This window comes from Pseudonaja textilis, chromosome 1, assembly GCF_049901715.1.
Source record: "Pseudonaja textilis isolate UNSWEBS1 chromosome 1, rPseTex1.2, whole genome shotgun sequence".
NCBI lineage: Eukaryota > Metazoa > Chordata > Lepidosauria > Squamata > Elapidae > Pseudonaja > Pseudonaja textilis.
The window spans coordinates 261,729,257-261,752,626 of record NC_141990.1 but is presented as its reverse complement, the minus strand read 5'-3'; the positions used below and the strand labels follow the sequence as shown (position 1 = coordinate 261,752,626).

The window sequence follows — 23,370 nt, the reverse complement described above, 5'->3', positions numbered from 1 at the left end:
ACACAATCATTAAGCCAGCAGTCTTCACTGAAAATTGTAACCCAATGAGCAAATACAGCCACTAGATCTGAAGAAGAGGAGCTCCTTGTAACTTATAAAAACCTGTGGGGAAAAAATTTGAAGATGAATCTTCTAGCACTATTGAGCACCTTATTGTTTTCCTTCCATAGACTTGCAACAAGTAAACCTGTCCAGGTGTGTCCTCAATCAGCTGAAGACAACTATCTTGACTTTTGCTTTGAAGAACTCATTTTTTGCATCTCTGCTATAGTAACACATTATATACATTAAAAGGGTATTCTCTCTTTTGCAGGAAATTCTGAAAAACAAGGATTCAGGTAAGTTTGATTTATATTTATAACTCTTTTATAAATCATTGTTATTAAAAAAAATCCCTTCTCACCTCTGCCAGAGACCTGGGAGTTTGAGAGTTCTGTGCATTATCTTAGCTGTTCCTAGCAATGCACTGTTCTGTACAGAGCGCTCTGGTGTTGTTCCTGGGATCTATCGAAGTCCCTTTCCTATCTTAGGAGGCACAGCCCCCAGTGCTCCTACCACCACTGGAACTACTTTGGCCTTCACTACCCACATTCCACAGAATCAATTTGGTCTAGTATTTAAGGTTCTAGGCTAGAAATCAGGAGACTGAATTCTACTCATACCTTATGCATGAAAGGCTTAGGCTTTGGGCCAGTCACTCTCTCATCCCAACTAAACTCGCAGGAGAAAATCGGAGGAGTAAAGAGCATTAGGTATCATCATGTCATTGAGTTATTTATAAAAATTGTAAAGGTAGAATGTAAATAAATAAATAAAATCTTTCTAGTTCCTCCTTCAGGGTCTGGTATTCTTTCTCCTCCTTCTCCTTCTCCTCTCTCTGTTTAAAAGAAGCAGGATAAAAACTAAAAAGTGTTTAGAGGGAAAAGAAGAAAAGAGGTAAAAAAAAAAAAGACAAAGGCAAAAGTGCAGAAAAAAGGAGAAAGAAAAACAATATAAAGAAGTGGCTTCCAGTTTTCTTTTACAACAGTTGTAAGTAAATTAACCTCTTACTTTATGTTTACAACATTACTAACATTTTCTATAATTTGTTTTTTCTAATCATCAAGACTGTAAGTCATATCATAATTTCATCTTTCTGGTTTCATACACAAAAATCAATAAGAGGTTCCAGCCAACATTAAACTTAGACAATGTCTTTTCTCCAATCAAAATTGTCATTTTGGCTATCAGTTAAGTTATCAATTTTGTGCTAATGTCCTGAATTATAGCAGACTGTTTCTGGTTTATCCAGATAAGAGGAAATCTGTCAAATATTTGAGTTTATAACACCTTTCCTTAATTTGACATCTGGAAATAGAATTCCTGTCCCATAATTATACATAGGAGGCTTGCTTCTTTCCTTCTCCAAATTAAATAAGTCGGTATGTTAAGAGAATTTTTTTTCTCTTGAGGAAAAAGATGGCTTATGTCCTTGGTTTTGGAAATCTTCTATCAAACTGTTCAGTGTATATATTTTTCATAGTCATAGGACCATTTCTCTTTTTCATTTTCAGTAACAACTTGATTAATAAAATCTACCAATCATCTGTACAATAGATTAAAGGCATATTGTGTCCTATTTATTTTCTTTCTCAAAAAGAAGATCCCCTAGAAGTTACAAATACATATTACTTTTCTTCCCAGGGTAAATAATAAGCTTGGGATCCAAAGTTATATATTTCCCAAAATGCTTTCCCATATAATCAGCCTATTATTCATAATAATGCTGCATCCCCTATGATAATATACTTTACTCCATAACATCAAAGTTGATATCACAATTTTACTTTTTCTTAAGATTATCCACCTACCATAATACAATCTTCAGTAGCAATCCTTTGTGAAACATGCATTTTTACTATTAGCAAAGGATTATAAACCTGACTTTGGAAAAGAGATAGGAATAAGTGAGCAATTAAGGGGACACTTTCAGAAAATATTATTCAGAGCAAAGAAAGTTGATTGCATGAGAAGGAACCCCCCAAACAAATCCACTTCAGTTCTGTTTGGTATAAAAGGGGCCAATCTTGGACTTTCAAGATTCTCACATTCTACCTAACAAGAATAAAAAGCATCCTTCTGTGATGTTTGGGTGTCCTGTGTTAATCAATGGGCAATTGGTAGAGTTGTGGCATCATGATGAGCGGGGTTTTTACAGTCTTTTGTCTATCCCATCTTCCTTCCTTGATGCCTCCTCAGGCTCCAGCATCACACAATCCATGCAAACAGGAGGGATGACAAGATCCTTGTCTGCAACAGAGAAACAAAGAAACAGATATCTTGTTTTTTTAATTTTACTGTGGATCTCCAGGATAATTGGCCATAGCTTGACCTTCTAAGATTCAGTCTTCTGAGGTGGCTAGAAAATATCACAGATGCAGAAGGAGTGTGCATTATCTCATAAGTAAAAGCACAAATCACCTCAAAGCCATGTTTCACAAAATTTCACAGACTCCCTCTCAAGAGCTCTGCAGGAGAGCCTTCAGATAATTAAGAAGAGGTCAGACAGCTGACAGCAGGCAAGTGCATTTTATTCTTCCTGTTATTCTTCATATCCCCTCGAGCACAAAAATACAGCTGTTTTAGACTCTGGTGCAGCAGATAATTTCATAGATGACATTATGATGCATTTGGGTTATCAGATAATCCTACTAGTTGAAATAACTGACAAAAAATTGCCTTGTCTTATTTTGCAATGTAAAAACTCTTCTACAAGAAAAAAAACCAATCAAAATAATTCTTACCACTCCAAACCACAGCTTCCTTCAGTGTCTCCATAGTGGTGTGCATAGACTGGCTATAAAATCATAAGCCCAATATCTACTGGAAGCAAGGCACTAATTTTTTTATCTCAAAAGTATCTGCAGTACCATTTTTAGGCATCTCATTCTTTTCTTTCTCTTTCTCCTGTACTCTTGCCTGAATTCTTTTCCTTGAAAGAAAAATGCAAAGATTTCACCGATATTTTTGCAGAAAAGGAAAAAGCCACTGAGCATGTGAATATATTGTCTGTGTGAAACCAGGAGACCACCTTCAGCTAAAAGGCACTATTCCATATCTACAGGTGAAACTCGAAAAATTAGAATATCGTACAAAAGTTCATTTATTTCAGTAATGCAACTTAAAAGGTGAAACTAATATATGAGATAGACTCATTACATGCAAAGCAAGATAGTTCAAGCTGTGATTTGTCATAACTGAGATGATTATGGCTTACAGCTCATGAAAACCCCAAATCCACAATCTCAGAAAATTAGAATATTACATGCAATCAATAAAACAAGGATTGTACATAGAATAATATTGGACCTCTGAAAAGTATAAGCATGCATATGTATTCAGGACTTGGTTTGGGCCCCTTTTGCAGCAATTACTCCCTCAATGCAGCATGGCATGGAAGCTATCAGCCTGTGGCACTGCTGAGGTGTTATGGAAGACCAGGATGCTTCAATAGCGGCCTTCAGTTCTTCTGCATTGTTTGGTCTCATGTCTCTCATCTTTCTCTTGGCAATGCCCCATAGAGAATCTATGGGGTTCAGGTCAGGTTCTGGCCAGTCAAGCACAGTAATCTCATGGTCATTGAACCAGGTTTTGGTGCTTTTGGCAGTGTGGGCAGGTGCCAAGTTCTGCTGGAAAATGAAGTCAGCATCCCCTTTAAGATCGTCTGCAGAAGGAAGCATGAAGTGCTCCAAAATCTCCTGGTCTTCAAGATCTTGCAGTGTGTGCCTCTCCATTCTTCCTCCAGATTCTGGGTCCTTGGTTTCCAAATGAGATGCAAAAGTTGCTCCCATCAGAAAAGAGGACTTTGGAACACTGAGCAACAGACCAATTCTGTTTTTTGTTAGCCCAGGTAAGATGCTTCTGACGTTGTTTGTTGTTCAGGAGCGGCTTGACAAGAGGAATACAACATTTGAAGCCCATGTCCAGGATCCATCTCTGTGTAATCGCTCTTGATGCACTGACTCCAGCCTCAGTCCACTCCTTGTGAAAGTCCCCAACACTTTTGAATGGCCTTTTCCTGACAATCCTATACAGGCTGCAGTCATCCCTGCTGCTTGCGCACCTTTTTCTTCCATACTTTTCCCTTCCACGTAACTTTCTATTAATGTGCTTTGATACAGCACCTTGGGAACATCCAACTTCTTTTGCAATTACCTTTTGAGGCTCTCCCTCCTTATGGAGGGTGTCACTGATGGTTTTCTGCACAACTGTCAGGTCAGCAGTCTTTCCCATGATTGTGCTTCCTACTGAACCAGACTGAGAGACCATTTAAAGGCTCAGGAACCCTTTGCAGGTGTTATGGCTTAATTAGCTGATTAGAGTGGGACACTTTGAGCCTAGAATATTGAACCTTTTCACAATATTCTAATTTTCTGAGATTGTGGATTTAGGGTTTTCATGAGCTGTAAGCCATAATCATTTCAATTATGACACATCACAGCTTGAACTATCTTGCTTTACATGTAATGAGTCTATCTCATATATTAGGTTCACCTTCTAAGTTGCGTTACTGAAATAAACGAACTTTTGCACGATATTCTAATTTTTTCACCGGTATTCAAGAGTTAGCTATTTAAAAAGACCCTCTGGATCTTAATCTGAAGAAAGGATTCATCTGCCCTTTGTCTTCATTAATTTTTTTTATTAAAAAAGAAAAATAACTCTTCTTTGAAGCCTATTCATGACTGTAAGCTCCTTAACCATGTGGCAATTGGGAACCACTACTCACTTCCCCTCATGTCAGATCTACTGGATAGCCTCCAGAAAGAAAACATCTTTACTAAATTAGAGCTGAGAAGAACTTACAATTCGATCCCAATGAAAGAGGGCCATTAATATTTGACAAATTTTAGCAATCAATCTGGAAAATTTGAGTAATGCTCTTTTGAATGGTTAATTGCGTCATAGTCTTCTACTGATTAATTGATGAACTATTTTATGATATTTTAGGTGAATATGTAATGGTTTACAAGACACACTGATATTTAGGAAAGGTCTGCTCTTATATCAGAGTCATATCAACAATGTTGTAGAACACGTTTGTCAGGGTGTTATTATTAATCTTCCAGCTGTACGAAGGTATGCCACTATTTTGGTGGTATATTTGTTGACCAAGGTGTCTTATTTTAATCTCTGCAAGGAATTACTACAAACTCAAGAGGATGAATAACTTTTGCTAGGCCATGCTTTTAGATATAGAAGCTCAGTCAATTGTGTGACCTCAGACATCAGCACTCAATTTACACCCAGGTTTTAGAAGGCTCTTTTCTACTTCCTGGACATTTGTATTCATTTATCATCCTTTCATCACCCTGAATTTATTGAACAATCAGAGAAAATAAGTACTTGATTAGTATTTGCATTGCTATGTTACCAACTGAAAAATTAGATTGAATTACAGTATTGCCTCGTGCAGAATTTTCCTATAAGATCTTGCTGCACTCCTCTCTCATCATGCCTCTATTTCAAGCAATTTATGGCTACAATCTCCACATATTGATGTCCAGAGTTCCTGCCTCCATTGTTCCTTGAGCAGTTTTTTTTTCCAGAGAGATTGGCTGCTCAACTCTTCCTAAAGGAAAAACTAGATTTGACCAAGGGTGTATAAACAAATGTAACAAAATGTCAAACACAAGAGTGCATCAAGATTGTGATGGGGGATTTGGAATACTTCCCTCTAAGTTTTTTTTTTTTTACATTCTTCTTACCTAAGAAACCAGACACAAAATTTATTATATCCTTATTATATATCAATTTAGCTCAGTGGCCTTGTGTTTATAGTGTCTATAGTTTTCACTCAAGATTCCTTTCCTTGTTCATGGGGAGTTTCCCTGTCCCTTGCATTTTGTACCAGTTACTCCACCTGACCTCCAATGTTTCTGGCAGAAGAGGAAGAGCAATAGCACTTAGCAGTAGCATTTAGACTTATCTACTGCTTCGCAGTACTTTACAGCCCTCTCTAAGCAGTTTACAGAGTCAGCATATTGGCCCCAACATTCTGAGTTCTTGTTTTATTGACCTCAGGTCACCCTTAAGCTGGTAAGAATTGAACTTCTGGCAGTTGGCAGAATTAGTCTGCAATTCTGCATTCTAAAGTCTGAGCCACCACAGCTTTTCAAGAGAAATACAAACTGGAATATCTAGATTGTAAACACCAAAAGGAATTCTTAGAATATTGTATTTACTGGAAGGGTTACTCTGAATTAGAGAAGTTGTGGAAAGGGGTTAAAGAGGCTCAAATTGTTTGCCAGCTCCCTCTGAAATCCTTACACAAGTTCTGTTCCCACAAGCTGTCTTCAAAATCACCCATTGATGATCTTCAAGCCAAAGGAGAGTCTTTGTTTCCTGCCGCATTGGCTCCTCCAGTTGCAGGTGCTATACAACAGGAGGAAGTGGGTACCAGCTCTATCTACTCTTCTCTTCTGGATTTACCTGTTGACTTTGGCAAGGTGGAAGCCCATCAGTTAATCAAGAAGGAGATATTATTATGTATTCATTGTGATTGATAAATTCCCTTTTTCACAGATGGGAAAGGGCAGGGATTCTGATTGGTGAAGTGGTATGAAATACTATAGGGTTCACTTTGTGAATAGGGGGTGAGACAGGCATTAAGTGGGGGGGACTTCTAGAAAAGGTTATTTGGTGCTGAGAAAGAGGAATGCATGAGAAAAGAAATCAAAATAACTCCTAGATCTTTTTGTAGCATAACAATGGGGCAGACAAAAACTTGGCCAAGCTTTCAAGATTTCATTATTTCACAAGAGTGGTGGTGGCGCAGTGGAAGTAGAAGTGGAAGTAGAAGTTAGGCTACTTCTGCAGACTGCCAGCTGCCTGCAATCTCACCAGGCTCAAGGTTGACTCAGCCTGCCATCCTTCTGAGGCCGGTAAACTCAGGACCCAGGTTGTTGTGGGCAATATGCTGATTCTAAGCTGCTTAGAGCGGGCTATAAGGTACTGTGAAGTAGTATCTAACTCTAAATGCTATGCTATTCTACCTGACTATAAAAAAAGAATATCTTTGGAATCTCTGCCATGCTTGTTTCTTGATTCTGCCAACCTCCAGGGGCTAATATAATTGCTCAGAAGCTGATAACATTTTTCAGTTGTTTCTCTCATTTTTCTTTGCAGGGGAAACTGACTTTCACCAAGATGATCTTGTTTATAAAAGAAGAACACAGAGAAGTGCCATGAGCTGTAGTGGAAATTGTTACTGGCCAAGATCAGAAAATGGCCTGGTCAAGATCCCAGTTAATATCTCTCCTGAGTTTTGTACGTCTAAATCTCTCCAATGAGCATCCTTTCACACAAAAGAATTAAAGAACCATTTTCAATAGAGAGCAACAAATAGAAACTGTTAATGATTTATTGAGGTGTAGCTGTAGTACTAAAGTATATTATATACTGTCCAAGTTAGATTCGGGTGATAGCAAAGACTACTGGAATTCTTTTATCTCCAAATGGGCTTTGATGATATGGCTAAAATTGCCAGGGATTCCGAATGATAGCATTTGACCTGGAATCAATAATAAAATATAATCACATAAGAAACCACCTTTATACAGGGTCAGACCAATGGTCTATCTAGCTCAGTACTCTTAACACTACAAGGCTTTTGAGGGCTAAATAATTATTGATGCCTACAGCAGGGCCTTCTCAAAGGATTCTCTGAAAAACTCTTCCACTTTTTATGTATTTGTAGGAAGCAAGTATGATTGTTGTTCCCTATAAAATGCCTGCAATCTTCAGAGCCCCTACCAGGGTTGTTAATTTATCATTTCATTGCAACTGAAGGATACAGTGATTAAACACATGGGAAATAATCATCTGAATGCTACTAAATTAAATTAATTCAATTAAAGGAAATTCAGCATGCCTGATCCCTTCCCTTGCCTGGCACACTGAAATGTTTTTGCAGTGTGTCCCCTGGCATACCATTCATACCATGGCTAAGTATTGTTTTGGCTTTAAAAAATTGTAGATCCTTAATCAGAAGGCTCATTTTGATAGGATCTCATGGTTTGAAATGCTTAAACAACTGCTTGGCAAATATTTATATGTAAGGGATTTCAATCTTCATTGAATGCTTGAAGTGGTGAAAAAATACTGGGCCAGGCTAGGATTTATTTTCCAAACATCTAAATGACAAATAGAATGTACATAAACTTAACACAGTTATTAAATTGTTCACATGGCTTATGCAAATGGAACTCCTCTCCAGACTGAATTCCTTCAGGGTAGTTTTAAAAAGAACTAAGTCTTATGGGCCTTTCTAGATCTACCCCACAGTCTTATTCACTTGATGATGGAGATATTAACTCAAAAACATCATCATCACCCACATTCTTTTCACAGGTACTTCTCTGATAATTCTGATAGAGTTATTTCAAATTATGGATTTTCATCTTTCTAAGTACACAACAAACCTCATGCAGATGCAGCTACACTCATATGTTAGATCAACATACATTTCAAGTATGTTGTAATTTCCCCCTTTATTAGTGTATCCCAACAGAAAGGCCCCAAAGGAATAATGGTTTCCAGTTTTCTAAACTTCCTTGAAATTGGAACCCTTAGCCAAACTGGAACTACCACTTCCCTGCCATGCAATAATAGAGGTAAAAAAAAAAAACCTTACTTGAGTGGAAGCCATTTAAATAATAATAACATTACAGCAATCTTTTATAAAACATAAACTTTATTTCCAGGAAGCAAATGTATTTACTATTAGAATAATCCCCGGAAGTGAGCAGTTTCCCCATATCAGCAAAAATGATTTTCTTAGAACTTAATATGTTGCATATGAGTGTGTTCATTTATCCCTTCTATAATCTTTTGTTTCAGCCCTGGAGCACAAAGGTGTTATAATTAAAGCAATGGAAGAATTTGTCACCCTGACATGCATCCGGTTTATCAAACACACAGCAGAATATGACTACATAAACATTGTCCCTGGAGACAGGTAAGGAACATTTATCCTTCAAGAATTAACAACAGATCCTTTGAATTATTTCTGCTCTTGTATTTCTACATTAAAACAGATTCGTGTTGTAAGATATGAGCAAATACTATGTGGATTAAGCTTACAGTATTTCTTAACAAATATAATAATTATTTAAGTTTAACCCATTTCCTGGAGCACATATGGGATATTTACTTTTAAATTACAGACCCCCTCCCACTTGTTAAAACTGCAATGATACTGCATTTCTAGCCTGATGCTTTAACCAGAACACAAAGCGGCTCTCAGAAGTGCATAGTCTTACCTTTTATAGACAATGATTTTCTTCCTTAGAATATAATTTACATAATGACCACTTTCCCTTTCTGTATTATCAGATGCTGGTCCTACTTTGGAAAGATTGGAGGCAGACAGCAACTCAGTTTGTTGAAACATGGCTGCATATATAAAGGATTGATTCAACATGAGCTCAACCATGCACTAGGTTTTCTACATGAACAAACCCGCAGCGACCGAGATAATTATGTTAAAATTAATTTGGAATATGTTGCCAAAGGTAGGTATGTTAGCACTCAGATAGCATGTCAACTGTTGCCTGAAGTGAGTGGTCACTTTGGCATTTCTATTTCTTATGACTGTCTATCCATCAAAGCATTCTGGATATAATATGCATTAAATCCATTTAGAATTGGACAGCTGTACACATATGCATATGTACATATTAAATGGCCCAGGGCAATTTAGTCAAAATCAGGGAATGGTTTCCAATGAAGATTTAATCATGCCTGATATTACAACTTTGTTTGGTCATGGTCATTAAATGAATTGCACAGCCACTAAACAAATCCAACTTTCCTATTGGTTTTGCTTATTGAAAGCCCCCTGGGGCGGCCAGTAATTGTGATCACATGGCCCTTGGGATGCTGCAATTGTTCTAAGTGCGTGCCAGTTTCCAAGTGCCTGACTCATACTACGAGAACCAGTTGTAGGTTATTTTTTTTTCCAACACCAGTGTGACTTTGAACAGTCACTAAATGAATAGTCAGAAATAAAGGACTATCTCTAGTTTTTCCAGGTATCTGCTAACAATAAATAAAGTCAATAATTTGTGCTAAAATGTGTTAAAATGTACTGGAGAAGCTATGCAACTATGCTTTTCCTTGTTTCTATATGACCTTAGTATTTGTATTGGTCTGAGCCTCCTAGAGACTTCAAGATTGCTTCTTAAATGAACCTTTAGATTTTACATTAACTATGGATCAGTAGGAGGCACTGTACAACATGTTTTGTCCTTATTGGGAGTCTTCAGAACTACCAGAAGCTCCACCTTCAATTCTTTAATGAGATCTTAACCTTCAGTAGTATGGAGGATACCTAGTTTGAAGAGATCCAAAATTGGTCATGGGGTGCCTCTTTTGTTCTATTAACTCATACTGTATAACATCCAAAGTGTATGTAAAACTTGAACCTTCATTGTGGTGGGAAAATACAATGCAAATCAATACTACTTCTGATTTCCAGAAAGCACAATAAAGATGTTTTCAGATGTCTTAAGGGATAAGCTCCTTAAAGTATCGATGAAAGCTTTACTGGTCTTTTTCAATTTTTATAGAATAAAGGCTTTACTCAGATGTTTGAATCTAAGGATTCATTTCCACCCTGAGAAATCATGACTCCAGAGCTTAGATATTCCTGCTTTATTATTAAATGATTAGTGGCCATGTCATAAAACTTACTTTGCATTGCAAATCACCCATGACCTTTTTAGCAGTAGTTAAGACGCAAACACAGTGGTAATAAAGCAAACATGGCAATGGTAAAGTACATGTGGTGGTTATAAAGAGAATGTGGTGGTCATTAAGTGAATCCATTGTCTGCAATGACTTTTTTTTTTTCTGGAAACCAAAAGTAAACACCAGTTTCAGGGAAAATATATTATACTATATATGCAGTCATGTGACTATCAGATGCTGCAAACAACCATAAATGTGAGTCAGTTACCTGTAGTTACCTAAATACAATTACATGACTATTTGGAGGCTTGTAAGTGGCCATGGGGGGTGAGGTCTGTGGTAACTTCAAATGATTGACTGACTGACTGACTGACTGGATAATCATTTTATTTATATATATACACAGTTTTAACAGCTAACTGTCTGATATGAGTCTGCTGTGCCAATGTGATAAGATTGAGTTAGATTCCATTAACAAAATCTTCTTATAGGATGAAATTTAAAAGCCATCAGGAATCCACAAAGTGACAGTTAAAATATTGCTACACTCCCAAATCCTTACATCTAAAATATGTGGATGAAAATCAGCCTTATTCATTTTGTCTCTTTGTGTTTGCATTAATTTGTGTTTGCAAATCTGTTTATTATTTACTTTAATATATTTCAGGAGAATGGGGGAATTTTGAAAAAGGGAACACAACCAATCTGGGTCTTCCATATGACTATGATTCAGTTATGCATTATGGCGCGTAAGTTTATTGACTGAGTAGTTGACCGATTTTATTTAGTCACTCAACTTCAGCACCATAACTACTGCCACATACAATAGACGTTAAACAAAACAGAATGTACAGTTTCAGTTAAAATCCAAGCTTCCTCTCAGAGCATTTTCCCTTTTCTGACATAATTCTTTGCGATTACAAGAGAAGGAATCTACATTGTTTTCAGATAAGGATCCTTCTTTTAAAATCAGAAAAACAATATTTTTCCATTTTCTTCTTTTGAGGGCAGTGTTTAATTTATGAAAAGTATGGAAGCAGACAGAAGGCTAGAAGTTTAAATCTAAAACATAGTTGTATAATTCTCTCCTTGCTCAGCCATTCACCTGTAATGTTTGGGACTTTGTTCTTTTCTGTAACAAAACTCAGAATCATGGCTGTGGGTTGTTTGCCACGTTATTCCAAGAACTCAGTTAAGGGTTAAGTGTTTGGACACCTGTGGTTTATTACCACTCTTGGGTCTGAAGTTAGCAGTGTATGAGAACCAATAACACAATTGTCACTTGGAGAGGGGAGCCATAAATAAAACTATACATGCTTCATAGAACTTTTGGCTGAAAAGCATTGTTAAGTGATAGTTATTTGGTCGCTATTCAATGGCTTTAGGAATAATTTGCCCCAAGTTAAAGAAAGACTCAAAAAACCTGAAACCGATAGTTTCTCATCTAATTCAGCAACACACACACACTGAAAAAAAAGCAAGTAAAAAGAAGAACCAGGCCAATTCCATTGGCTATAAGGAGTTTTTTTGTTATCTAATTAATAGTCTTTGGTATTCTCTGAGTTTGGTTGTTTTCTTGCAGATGTTTCATTACTAGGTAACATCATCAGTGGCATTCTAATGCTAGTGATAACATTGATTACCTAGGTTAGCTAATGAAACATCTGCAAGAAAACAACCAACCTGAGAGACCACCAAGGATCCCTCATGTCAACCCTGAGCTACAAATATTCTTTATTGTTGTCAAATTCATTGTCTCCCTCCAGCTCCTACTTTGACTATTATTTTTGGGAAATTCTTATTAAAACAGGAGTGGGGTTTTTTTCTTTCTTCTGCTTCCAATGGAAGGGAAAAACTTTCATTGCCACATTGTTGTCAAATTGAGTTTTCATGCTTATACATGACAAAAGTTTTCAGATATTATCCTAGAAATTAATGGGTTAGTTTTCCTGGATTTTATCCTGATCTTGGTTTTCCAGGATTGTCATTCACATATTATATAAAATAAGGGCTGTTAATAAATTTGCCAAGTTAGGCTTTGTAATTTGTTCCTAGTTTTTTTTTTTTTTTTTTTTTTGCAGGTATGATTTTTCTAATACTGATGGAAAACCAACCATTATCACCATTCCTAATGGATCTGTACCAATTGGTCAAAGGGTAGGGTTGAGCAACTTAGATGTGAAAAAAATCAATAAGCTTTATAGCTGCAGTGAGTAATAAAGTCGTATATCACAGCACACTTTTCATCTTAACATTGTGAATTTTTATAACATTGAATTATAAGGCAGCCAAATTTAATAAAATAATTGGACATTGCATGACGTTATTCAACAAAGTGCTTCAAACGTAGGGAATAATTTACTGTTAATTAAGAGAAAGTTTAAGACAGCATGAATTGGCTCAAAATATGGAGTATTTGTATAAGTATAAAGTTGAACAGCTGCTGAATGTGATAAGAACAATATGTGATGAAAATAATGCACACCATCTTAGGGAGTGATTCTGGAAGTAAAATAAAAATCCATGACATCATCTTGATTATTTAATGTGCTTGTGATTAAAGAAATGTATAGTGAATATTTCTGGTGACTTAGTTGAGACATGAATATTTATGTACTTGAGAACTCAAATAATTTATAGCAAATGTAGGGGAAAATATGGATCTGAAAATGTATGCATTAAAGATAAAACAGGTGAAAAATTAGAGTAGATAAATTGGTATACCTAGGGAGAATGTTTACCAAAGATGGGGAAATGAAAGGAGAAATGTTATAACATGCAAATATTGGTAGGAAAACAGTGATTTATTATAAAGAATTAATGCTTATTGAAAAACAGCTTGGTATAAGAACGTGCTTCTGTCCATTTTGATATATGGAAATGAGTATTGGCTATGTTACAAGACATGTAAAATTAAATCTAATGTAACAGGAATGAGTTATTTAAGAAAAGCACATGAAAAATAAGAAAAATGGATCAATAATGAATGTGTAATAAATGAATGTGAATGGAACACAAAACTGAGTCACCATAAATTGAATAAAGATTAAATCTTAAAACAAATACATAAGATAAGAATAAGCAAACTGAAAAGATGAGAACACTGAGAAACTGATAATTCAATGCAGTTGAAGAGATCCTGAGAAAAAGAAGGCTGAGAAATTTTAAGGAATAAAGGGCCACGTATGAAATGGTGTGTGGTAATGGTAGAAGCAAGATTTGCTTATTTACATGTTTCTCTATGCATTGTATAACACTTCTTATTTGTAAAAGAGAGTAACATTATGGATATGCATGTATTTATGTATGCCTACTTATGAAATCTCCTTATGGATCTTTTCTGAGATGCTTAATGTACTGATTATTGCATTACATAGATTACTATAGAATTTCAATCTGAAAATAGTTATAGGAGGATGGTGTAATCCAACTGATTCTTTGGGAGGCATTCAGTGGCTTGAAGTAGCTGCAGGGGGAGTGGAACAAGGGATCTCTGTAATGGAAGAAAGCCAGGATGTGTTTTTACCCAATGTGAGTTATAGCTTTGGTGTCATGAAACAGAAAATGAGCAGAGGATACCCAAACATCCAAATAAATCATGCCAAAAAAGGTGCTATGAATTATGGATATCAATTACAAATAAGATGGACAAACAATGACTCCATAAAATTTATTGAATAATGGAGCTATTTCAGAAATGGGGTAGCCATGACAGGTATGCCACTGCGAGAATGTCATCTGATCTCAGGGACCTGTCCTATATACTTCATACTGAACCAAGAAGATAATACATTTCCTTGGATTCCAATCTTATTTCTCAGACAAGGATGTGAGTTTTCTGGCATTGGAGGATTATGGCCAATGCCAATATGTAATCTGTAATTTAATTCTCCTTTATGTAATGAAATCATCACAATGATGTCATCATTTCCCTCTGTTTGTCTCTAATTATAGAAGCTCCAGATAGAAGAACCTCACATGGTGCTTCCAATACAATTGCAATGGATTCTGTTTTCATGTTGGAAGCCCTGAGGCACTTCCATAGTGAAAGGATTAGCCAGTGACATCATCATTGCCTGAGGGATGCTCAGTTGGGGCCTCTTTTCATGTCCCCATTAATGAGCCCCCAAAGTGGTACCTATTTACCTGCTCATGTTTGCATGCTTTCAGACTATTAAGTTGGCAAAAACTGGAGTAAATGATAGGAGTTCACCCCACTACACATTAGCACTTGGGCTTCGAATGAAGTCTTGCAAATTGGGAACCCACCCAGTGGTCTAACCATGTGAGCCACTGCACTCCCTTGCTGTAATGGATGAGGCCCACCTACATTTCCTCATCCATTCACCCACCAAACTGGGATCACTACTGCTGCTTCTATGAAAGCAAAATCTATCCATCAGCCAAATGCCAGAAGCTTTGCCCTTGCCAACAAAACACCAACAGAAGTCAGAGTAGAAATCATTGTAGTGCACATGCTAATGTTTCCAATAATATAAAAGCTATTCTTTTGCATTCTTTTCTGCCTCCCTTATGGTTAGTGACATATATTTAACTGAGCTAAAAATTCTGAATATGTTGCTAATTGTTGAGTTGTGAGACCTGTGGTCATTGACAGGCATGGAATTTAATTATTACATTATCTTTTACAAAAGAATAGCCTTTACTAAACTTCAATGGAAGATATTTAATAAACATGATTTTTCCTTCTGAATCTAGATGATTTGGCTCAATTTTCTGTTTAAATGTCTCCTCTTCCTTGCCAACATGTTGTTTTATCCTTTAGATGATTGTAGCACTGTGCTACGTAATCCAAGTGGCCATTTCTGCTCTTATAATTACCCCCATTCATATCCCAGAAACATCACCTGCTTGTGGCTCATCCAAACTTTACAAGGAAAGGTAAGATGTTGAAACCAGTAGATATATCAACAGTTAGTCAATAATATCTAGATGTGATACAAAATGTAACCATTGATAATGCAGGAGAGCCATGTCTCCTTATTACTTGAAAACTTTAGAGATGTGCTTTCTCAGGATCTTTGAAAGTAGATGTCTTCTAGTTCATCAATACTAGGTCTAGGCAGAAATCTCATATGATATATCATATATCATATATTTCCCATATCAGAATAGAAATATTTGTTCAGTCTGAGCGCCACATTTTTTCATGATCACCCTTCATGGACTCTCTGATCAGGGTGAATGAAAATGAAGTAAAATGTAGGCATAGTTAAAGTAAAGCAAGGAGGACCACAACACATTTTCATTCAAGTACACATACATGCATATGCAGGGACTGGACATCACAGAAAAACACACCTTATGCACTCATATATATCCATGGAAACATACATTTGAATGTTGTGATCATATCTACTTTGTCAGGTATTGATTTCCTTAGGTGGGATGAGTACAAGGGAAAAGAATTTTTTTAAAAAAATAAAAAAAATCATTTATTTTAAGGTTTTATTTCAACTTTTCCCCCCTTTATCTTTAAATGTTTAAGTTGTCTGGAGGGTTAATCTCTAGTCAACACATTATAATTACCACTGTAATAGAATGTACTACTTCTGATTTCAAATAATATTACCTGTGTTTTATAATAATATGATACAATATTTGAAAAGAGAAAAAAAAGACATCTATCCACATCAAATGCCCTCCAGTTATGATATTTAGATTTGAAAATAATCTTTCTTAGAGCTAAGCAGAAACTTTCCCCCAAATCTAGCTGTTGTGTGCTTTTGAGCTGATTCTTTAATCAGCCCACCACCAATTGACTTTTAATTATATAGCATTAACAAATCTTTAATCCCATCAAACTCCAATACTATACAGATTTATCAATACTATGCCTATTTTTGCTTTAAAATGTGGATACTTCCACATTTCTTTTTTAAAAGCATCTGTAAAAATGTGGATTCTTCCTCATAATTTCTGGGCAAAATACTTGCAAATCCATTGGAATAGAGATCAAAATGAGATAGAGAGAAATTTTCTAAATAAAACAAACCTTTTTACAGTTTTACTCCATGTCTGATGAGGATATACACTTCAAAGTATCAAGAAGTGGGAGGTCATTGGCCAATCTTCTTCAGATGTCCTTAACACAAAATGCATACTAAAGAAAGAAACTGTGACAGTTAAGAAAGAAAACAAACATCTTGAATCACCTTTCTCCAGCTTGACAAGTTCATCAAACAACTATAATTTCCAAATTATAGGGTGATGCATTGGGAAAGGTTAATAGATTCTAAATTAAGAAGTATGTTGCATTTATCCAATTTTCATTTCTATCCTTGGGCTGGTGCCTTTTGCTTATATAGTTTTACATATGAAGTTAATAAATCTTCATTGTGTTTCATGTGTCAGTATTGTGAACCATTCAAGAGGCCACTTCTCAGATTTAACAAGGGCTGCTTGAGAAATTTGTGAATTGGAGCTAACTCAAACGGCATTGCTGGCATGGCAATGTTTGAGAATATCTTCAAAACTCTTTAGTGTATCAGTTGACTAATTTCAACTATTCCAATAATCAGAACAACTGGTGGAAAAGAGAAAACAAGGAACATGCATTTCTTTAAAAAAAAAACACTTGAAGATAAAATGTATTGCTCAGCGGTCTTATTTGCTCATTCTCCTATTTGCTTTCTTGATGTTGAATTACCTGATATATCAGAATTCAGTGAAAACTGTAGCTATTGGCACAGTGCTATGCTGTACAAATTCTTAATACCACTTCATAATGCCTTGGTAAGACCAGACTTCAAATATTGCACCCAGTTTTGGTTGCCACAATATAAAAAAGATGTTGAGACTCTAGAAAGAGTGCAGAGAAGTACAACAAAGATGAGGCCAAACTTATGAAGAATGATTGCAGGAATTGGGTATGCTTAGTTTAATGAAAAAAAGAATTAGAGGTGACATGATAGCAATGTTCCAATATTTGAGGGGCTTCTACAAGAGGTAGTTAACCTATTTTCCAAAGCACCAGAAGACAAGAAGCAATGGATGGAAACTAATCTTCCAGCTTTAGGGTTGACAGAGGAATTTCCTGAACTGTGAGAACCATTAATCAGTGGAACAAGTTGCCTCCAGAAGTTGGAATGCTCCAACACTGGAGATTTTTAAGAAGACATTGGACAACTATTTGTCTGAAATGGTATAGTTTTCTGCTTGAGCTGGGGGTTGGACTAGAAGACCTCTAAGGTCACTTCCAACTGTGTACAGGACCATATTCATTATGATTGCTGATCTTGCTGTAATTTTTGCAGTGAATTAAATCTAATATGTAGGGTCTTCTTAAATGAATCTTATAAAAGAAATGGGAAGTTTTAGTTAAAATATTTCTATTTCAGCCCTATGTATAACTAGCCCTATGTTTAACTAATATATTAGAAGATAGTTAACAGTGGAGCAACACTCAAAAGAGTATGTTGTAATTAGAAATAAACAATAAGCTTTTATGCCCAGGATAGAAAATAAAACAAAAAACTGTGATTGAATGCAGATTAAAAATGGAAGTGTCTTTAGAAAATGATTTTTTTAAACAGAAAAGTTGGATAAATGAAGTATAAAATTAATTATTAAATATATTAGTTCCATCCTGTTCAACATTTCTGTATCAATCGGTTCTTAATTCTGATGCAGAATAAAATGTATTACATACATAGCAAAAAAAACAATCCTCTATAGTATGATGGAGTGACATTCAGCTATACATGACAAGTGCCTTTTTCTTCCCAGCTTCCTTGTGGTATGTAGCATCTGCTACATTAATTAAGGTATAGTGAATACAAGAACATACATTTTACCAAAATCAAGATACACTTAATAAGAAATAGATTTAAATAATTTTAAAGCTGCTTGTTTTTTTTCTTATTCTGCTTTAGGTCTTCCTGAGTTTTCACGTTCTTGATCTCCAGAGTTCTCCAAACTGTTCCTCTGATTACATCCGAATTTATGATGGAAGCAGTAGAAAAAGTCGGATTCTCCTTGACAAGTGTTGCAGGGCAGGGCAATTACCTGCTATGGTGGCTTCTGGGAACACAATGCTTATAGAATTTGTAAGTGATGAAGATGAGACTGCAACAGGGTTTATGGCCTCCTACACACATGGTATGAATGGTATTCAAGTCTCATTACTAGTTACTTGTGGAATGACAAAGCAGATATACACAAAATAAAATACTTGCAATGGTTAAATATATATGTAACATCAGTAAATTTTACACCTTCCTTTGGACAATCTCATTAAATTCTCTAAATGCAATTTTATGACTTCTGATTCATCAAACTGTATGACTTCTAATTTGGTGCTTATCTGAGAACCAGTTTCAATTCCTGTTTATGCAATTCCAATAAATATTGGTTCCATTGAGTTCAAAGTAGCCCAATATCTTCAACTCTATCATCAGTAGGAGGATGATAGCTCTGGGATGAAGTTATCTGCTTTGCCTTTTGTCATGTATTTCTGAGCACAATTGTCACAGGATTTCAGACTTTGTCATTGTCTGCCAATTATAAAGCATGTTATAGATCAACAATTGGCAGATATTTCACATGTCAGCAGCCACCTTCTCTTTTACTCTTGGTTTCTTTGAGCTCATATTTTTACACTTACAATTGGAAAAGGAATAACAATTTCCAATGCTCTGCAATGATTATTTTGCAAAGTCTTGCATTCCTGTGTAGTCGTAATCCTGCTTAGTTGTTGTCCTGCAACAACCACACAGCTAAAAGAAAGAAAGAATAGCTTTTTTAAAATGTGTAGGTAATAAAGTACCCATTTTATTATTTTATTTTTTTATTTTACTAGCTGATAACCTGGCATTGCTCGGATATTTATTTATTCCAATACTGTATCAGACAGGAAAAGGAATGAATTATATCTATAGTGTCAAATCAAACTAATTTTATTTACAGGGTTTTAAAAGTATAAGTAGAGTATACAAATTATAAATGAAGCTGTAGATGTAACAGCTCTATCTTTCCTATACTGTAGTCAGGCCTCATGCTGTTGAACGGCCTCTGAAGCTCTAGATGTAATAGCTCTATCTCTCTTATCCTTTAGTTGGGCCTTAAGCTGTTGTACTGTCTCTGAAGTTCTGGATGTAGTAGCTCTCTCGCACAGCATGGCAAGTCTTCTATTCCTTTCTTTGGGAGTTTCTTGTCTATGCTGGTGTTTCATTTTTGTAGCCTTTGATTGCACTTGGCCAATTGCCTGATGTTTCCAAGGAGGCATCTTGGGTCTGGTCCTGCTACCTCAACCACTGGGGTGAAAATTAGAGACCTAATTGCTCTGGCCAACAGACTTGGAAAAATTCTACAGGGAATAGCCTTTGAGGTGATTATCTGTATTAGCAGGCACCTCCTCCGACAACTTCCCCTCTTTGCTTGAAGCTGAGGGCCCCTTACCAGAGGGAGCCCCCTTGTATTTTGTAGGAACTTATCCGCTTACTAGAGGGAGCCGTTACCATAACAACTCCATTGGGCTGTACAGTAGAAGCCATTTTAAGGCACACCTTAGGGGTGTCTTACCTCCACAGTATTTTTTTCCAGAGCGTAAGTCATCTGTGTTCCACGTTTGGATGAAATTGCTTGAGGTATTCCAAGAGTTTTGCTGGAAAATACACACACACACACACACACACACACACACACACACAAAACTTCCAAGAGCAGGCTGTTCCACTGGTTGATTGTTCTCACTGTCAGAAAGTTTCTCCTTATTTCTAGGTTAAATCTCTCCTTGTTCAGTTTCCATCTATTATTCCTTGTCTGGCCTACAGGTGCTTTAGAAAATAGCTTGACCCCTTCCTCCCTGTGGCAGCCCCTCAAATATTGGAGGACAGCTATCATGCCTCTCCTGGTCCTTCTCTTCACTAGACTAGCCAAGCCCATTTCCTGTAACCGTTCTTCATAAGTGTTAGTCTCCAGTCTCCTAATCTTCCTGGTTGCTCTGCTCTGTATTTTATATTTTATAATTTTTATTTACATGAAGTTTTCTTTTTCTGAACCATAGTAAAGTGTGGAGGAACATTCACTAATACTTCGGGAACCATTACTACTCCAAACTTTCCTAAAAAATACCCTCCAAATCAAACTTGTCTATGGATTATCAGTGCTTCTCCTGGAAATAAGGTAAGAGACAGTGGTGCAAGGGACAGTGGAAGGTCAAAAAAAGGGAAGATGGTGGCTGTGACTGTGTGTTAACCCCATGAGGTGTTCCAGACAAAAAGCGCAATCAGTACTAGATTTATTTTTACTGAAAGATTACATTAATGTCTTGCAAGACTGAAAGTATTTCTCCTTCCTTTCCTTTTACTCTGCATAAAACTAGGGAGAGTCGCTTCTGAAATGTTTTACATGCCTCTGTCCTTATATGGGCTGAGACATCTTTTACATGCTGGTTTCTTGCTTGATACCTTAAACACTAACACCAAGATGGTTCATATAGAAAAAATATGAATGTATATAATGTAGTTGTAGAAGATGTCATATCAGTTATGAAATATATTTATAGTCAAAGCTTAATAGTTTTTTAAAGAAATTATATCATAAAACTTTTCATATTGCAATCATGTTCCCATTTTAAGTCCTCTTCAATATTCTTTAGTCTTTCAAAAGAGCCTTTTGTGATAGGTATAGAAATACTGAGTAATGTTATATATATGAAGTAGATTTGAAGCATTTTTTAAAACATTGTTGGTATTCTTCAGTGGTATGTTGTCATGAGTTTAAGAAGAAAGTATTATAATCATTTCATTTAAAAACATGTCAGAATTTGCAATCAATTATTTTCCAGTGTATGCTCAGCAGAAATAAGTCTTTATTAATAGTCAAGTCAATAATAGTAGAAAGCCCTTGATCTTGCCATTTCTTGTAACTGATCCTATTTAGCAATGACAAATGATAAATTATGAGAGAAAAGGGAAAGGATCAAAGGTCAGAATCTCTATTCATTTTTATAAAACTTTGTAAATATGGATTTATGATAGTAAGTAGCATTTTTACTCTGAGATATTGAGAGTGCAATGGTAACTCATCTTGTAGCATCTGATCATCTTTTAAGCTCCAAATAGCATGAATTGTTTAAACTGAAAAACATCAAAATAACATTTCAGATCATACATTTCCTTATATGGCTTATGTAATCTTAGTCACCATAATTATGCATTAAAATCATTTTCCCAATATGTAAACCCAAATAAGAGATAAGGGGATTTGAAGTGTTTGCATTAGATAGAAAATTAGGAAAAAGCTGTCATTTTAATTGCAGCTATTCTGCCAAGTGTAGATAAGGAATCATGTTGTCATGACTTTAGCTCTGTCTGAATGTTTTGAAAGAGAATCATAATTACATTTTTTAAATTGATGCCAGTCTTTTGCTCTTAACTATCTAAATCTACCCTTCTAGTGTAAAGCCAAAAGATTCTTGATAGCAATTTTTGTGATTATTTACTAAAAGAGATAAAAACAGCCAATGGTTTATCAAAATCATCTTTAGTCTTGCTATTGCATGACCTTTATTATATTCCAATTAGAGAAATCCTACATCTCTAATAGGATTCTGAAGAGAAAGTATCATTAAAAATCTGCAGGCTATTAAAGAATATTTTATTTTTATATTGAGACCTTGGATGTTAATTCTTCTCCAAACAGTCAGTGATAACATTACAAAGAGAACAAGGAAAGAAATTGGGTATGAGAACTCTGAAAAGTATTTGAAATGGACACTTTGCAGTATATCTTAGAGCGAGTAAAATATTTGAAGCACTGACATGCCTGGGCTTCCGGGTATATCGGTTCATAAACATGCTTCTCTGGTAAATGTCTATGAAGCTTCTCAGTCATCCAGATCATGGTTGACCCCAAAGGTGCCTTTTCAAGAGGCAATTGGACTTTCTGTTTTTTTTTTCTTTGAAGACGTTTTGCTTCTCATCCAAGAAGCTTCTTCAGGTGAAAAAGCAACTTTGGGGCTTCTCTGGTAGTAACAGTAGAAGCATCACTCAAGCATGCATACAGTATACATAACCATTCTTGGTTACGTGCACATAACAAGGAACAACATGTAAAGAAACAGGTTATTCCTAGATAATTTATGGGTTTTTACAGTATGCTAAATCATAAGCAATGATTTTTTACATATGGTGGCTCATTTCACATAAGTTACTTATAAAAAATTGAATCAAAATCCTGATTCTGATTGTTTAAACTTATACTGAATTTAGATTAAATGTTATGTTATGTTATACATAGCACACACACAAAATGTGCATCTTTTTCTGGAATCCTCAGATATCTTTGACCATGATCTCTTTTGAACTGGAAGACATTGATGGCTGCAGATACGACAGACTTTTGCTTTATGATGGCAGTCAAAGCAGTTCTCCACTTGTTGGCACCTTCTGTGGAAAAATGAAAATTCCTCCTTATACTTCTACTGGAAATTTTCTTCGTATAGAGTTTCACACAGACTTTGCTTTTCAATTTTCCGGATTTAAGATGAACTACTCAATTAAATAGAACTTCTATAATTTCTGAACATTGGTTTGTTGGGGGGGTGTTATGAAAAATTAGCGGATACTGTATGCTACATAGCTAGCTTAATAAATAATTGAATTACTTATGTAA

At 35.8% G+C, this 23,370-nt stretch overlaps 1 protein-coding gene across 2 annotated transcripts; it reads left to right on the top strand.

The window, feature by feature from the left end:
- LOC113439055 (astacin-like metalloendopeptidase) lies at positions 1-23,370 on the top strand. Of its 2 annotated transcripts, XM_026704674.2 has the most exons (11): positions 1-195; positions 314-338; positions 7,168-7,308; positions 8,881-8,998; positions 9,376-9,554; positions 11,399-11,480; positions 12,813-12,940; positions 15,518-15,633; positions 18,627-18,852; positions 20,759-20,877; positions 23,035-23,370. In XM_026704674.2, exons 1-11 carry the CDS (start codon positions 124-126, stop codon positions 23,260-23,262), a joined length of 1,434 nt encoding a protein of 477 aa, XP_026560459.2. In that variant the 5' UTR covers positions 1-123; the 3' UTR covers positions 23,263-23,370. The 2 variants fall into 2 exon arrangements, with proteins under 2 accessions (XP_026560459.2, XP_087777532.1); XM_087921406.1 differs by lacking the exons at positions 11,399-11,480; positions 12,813-12,940 and having other exon boundaries at positions 20-195.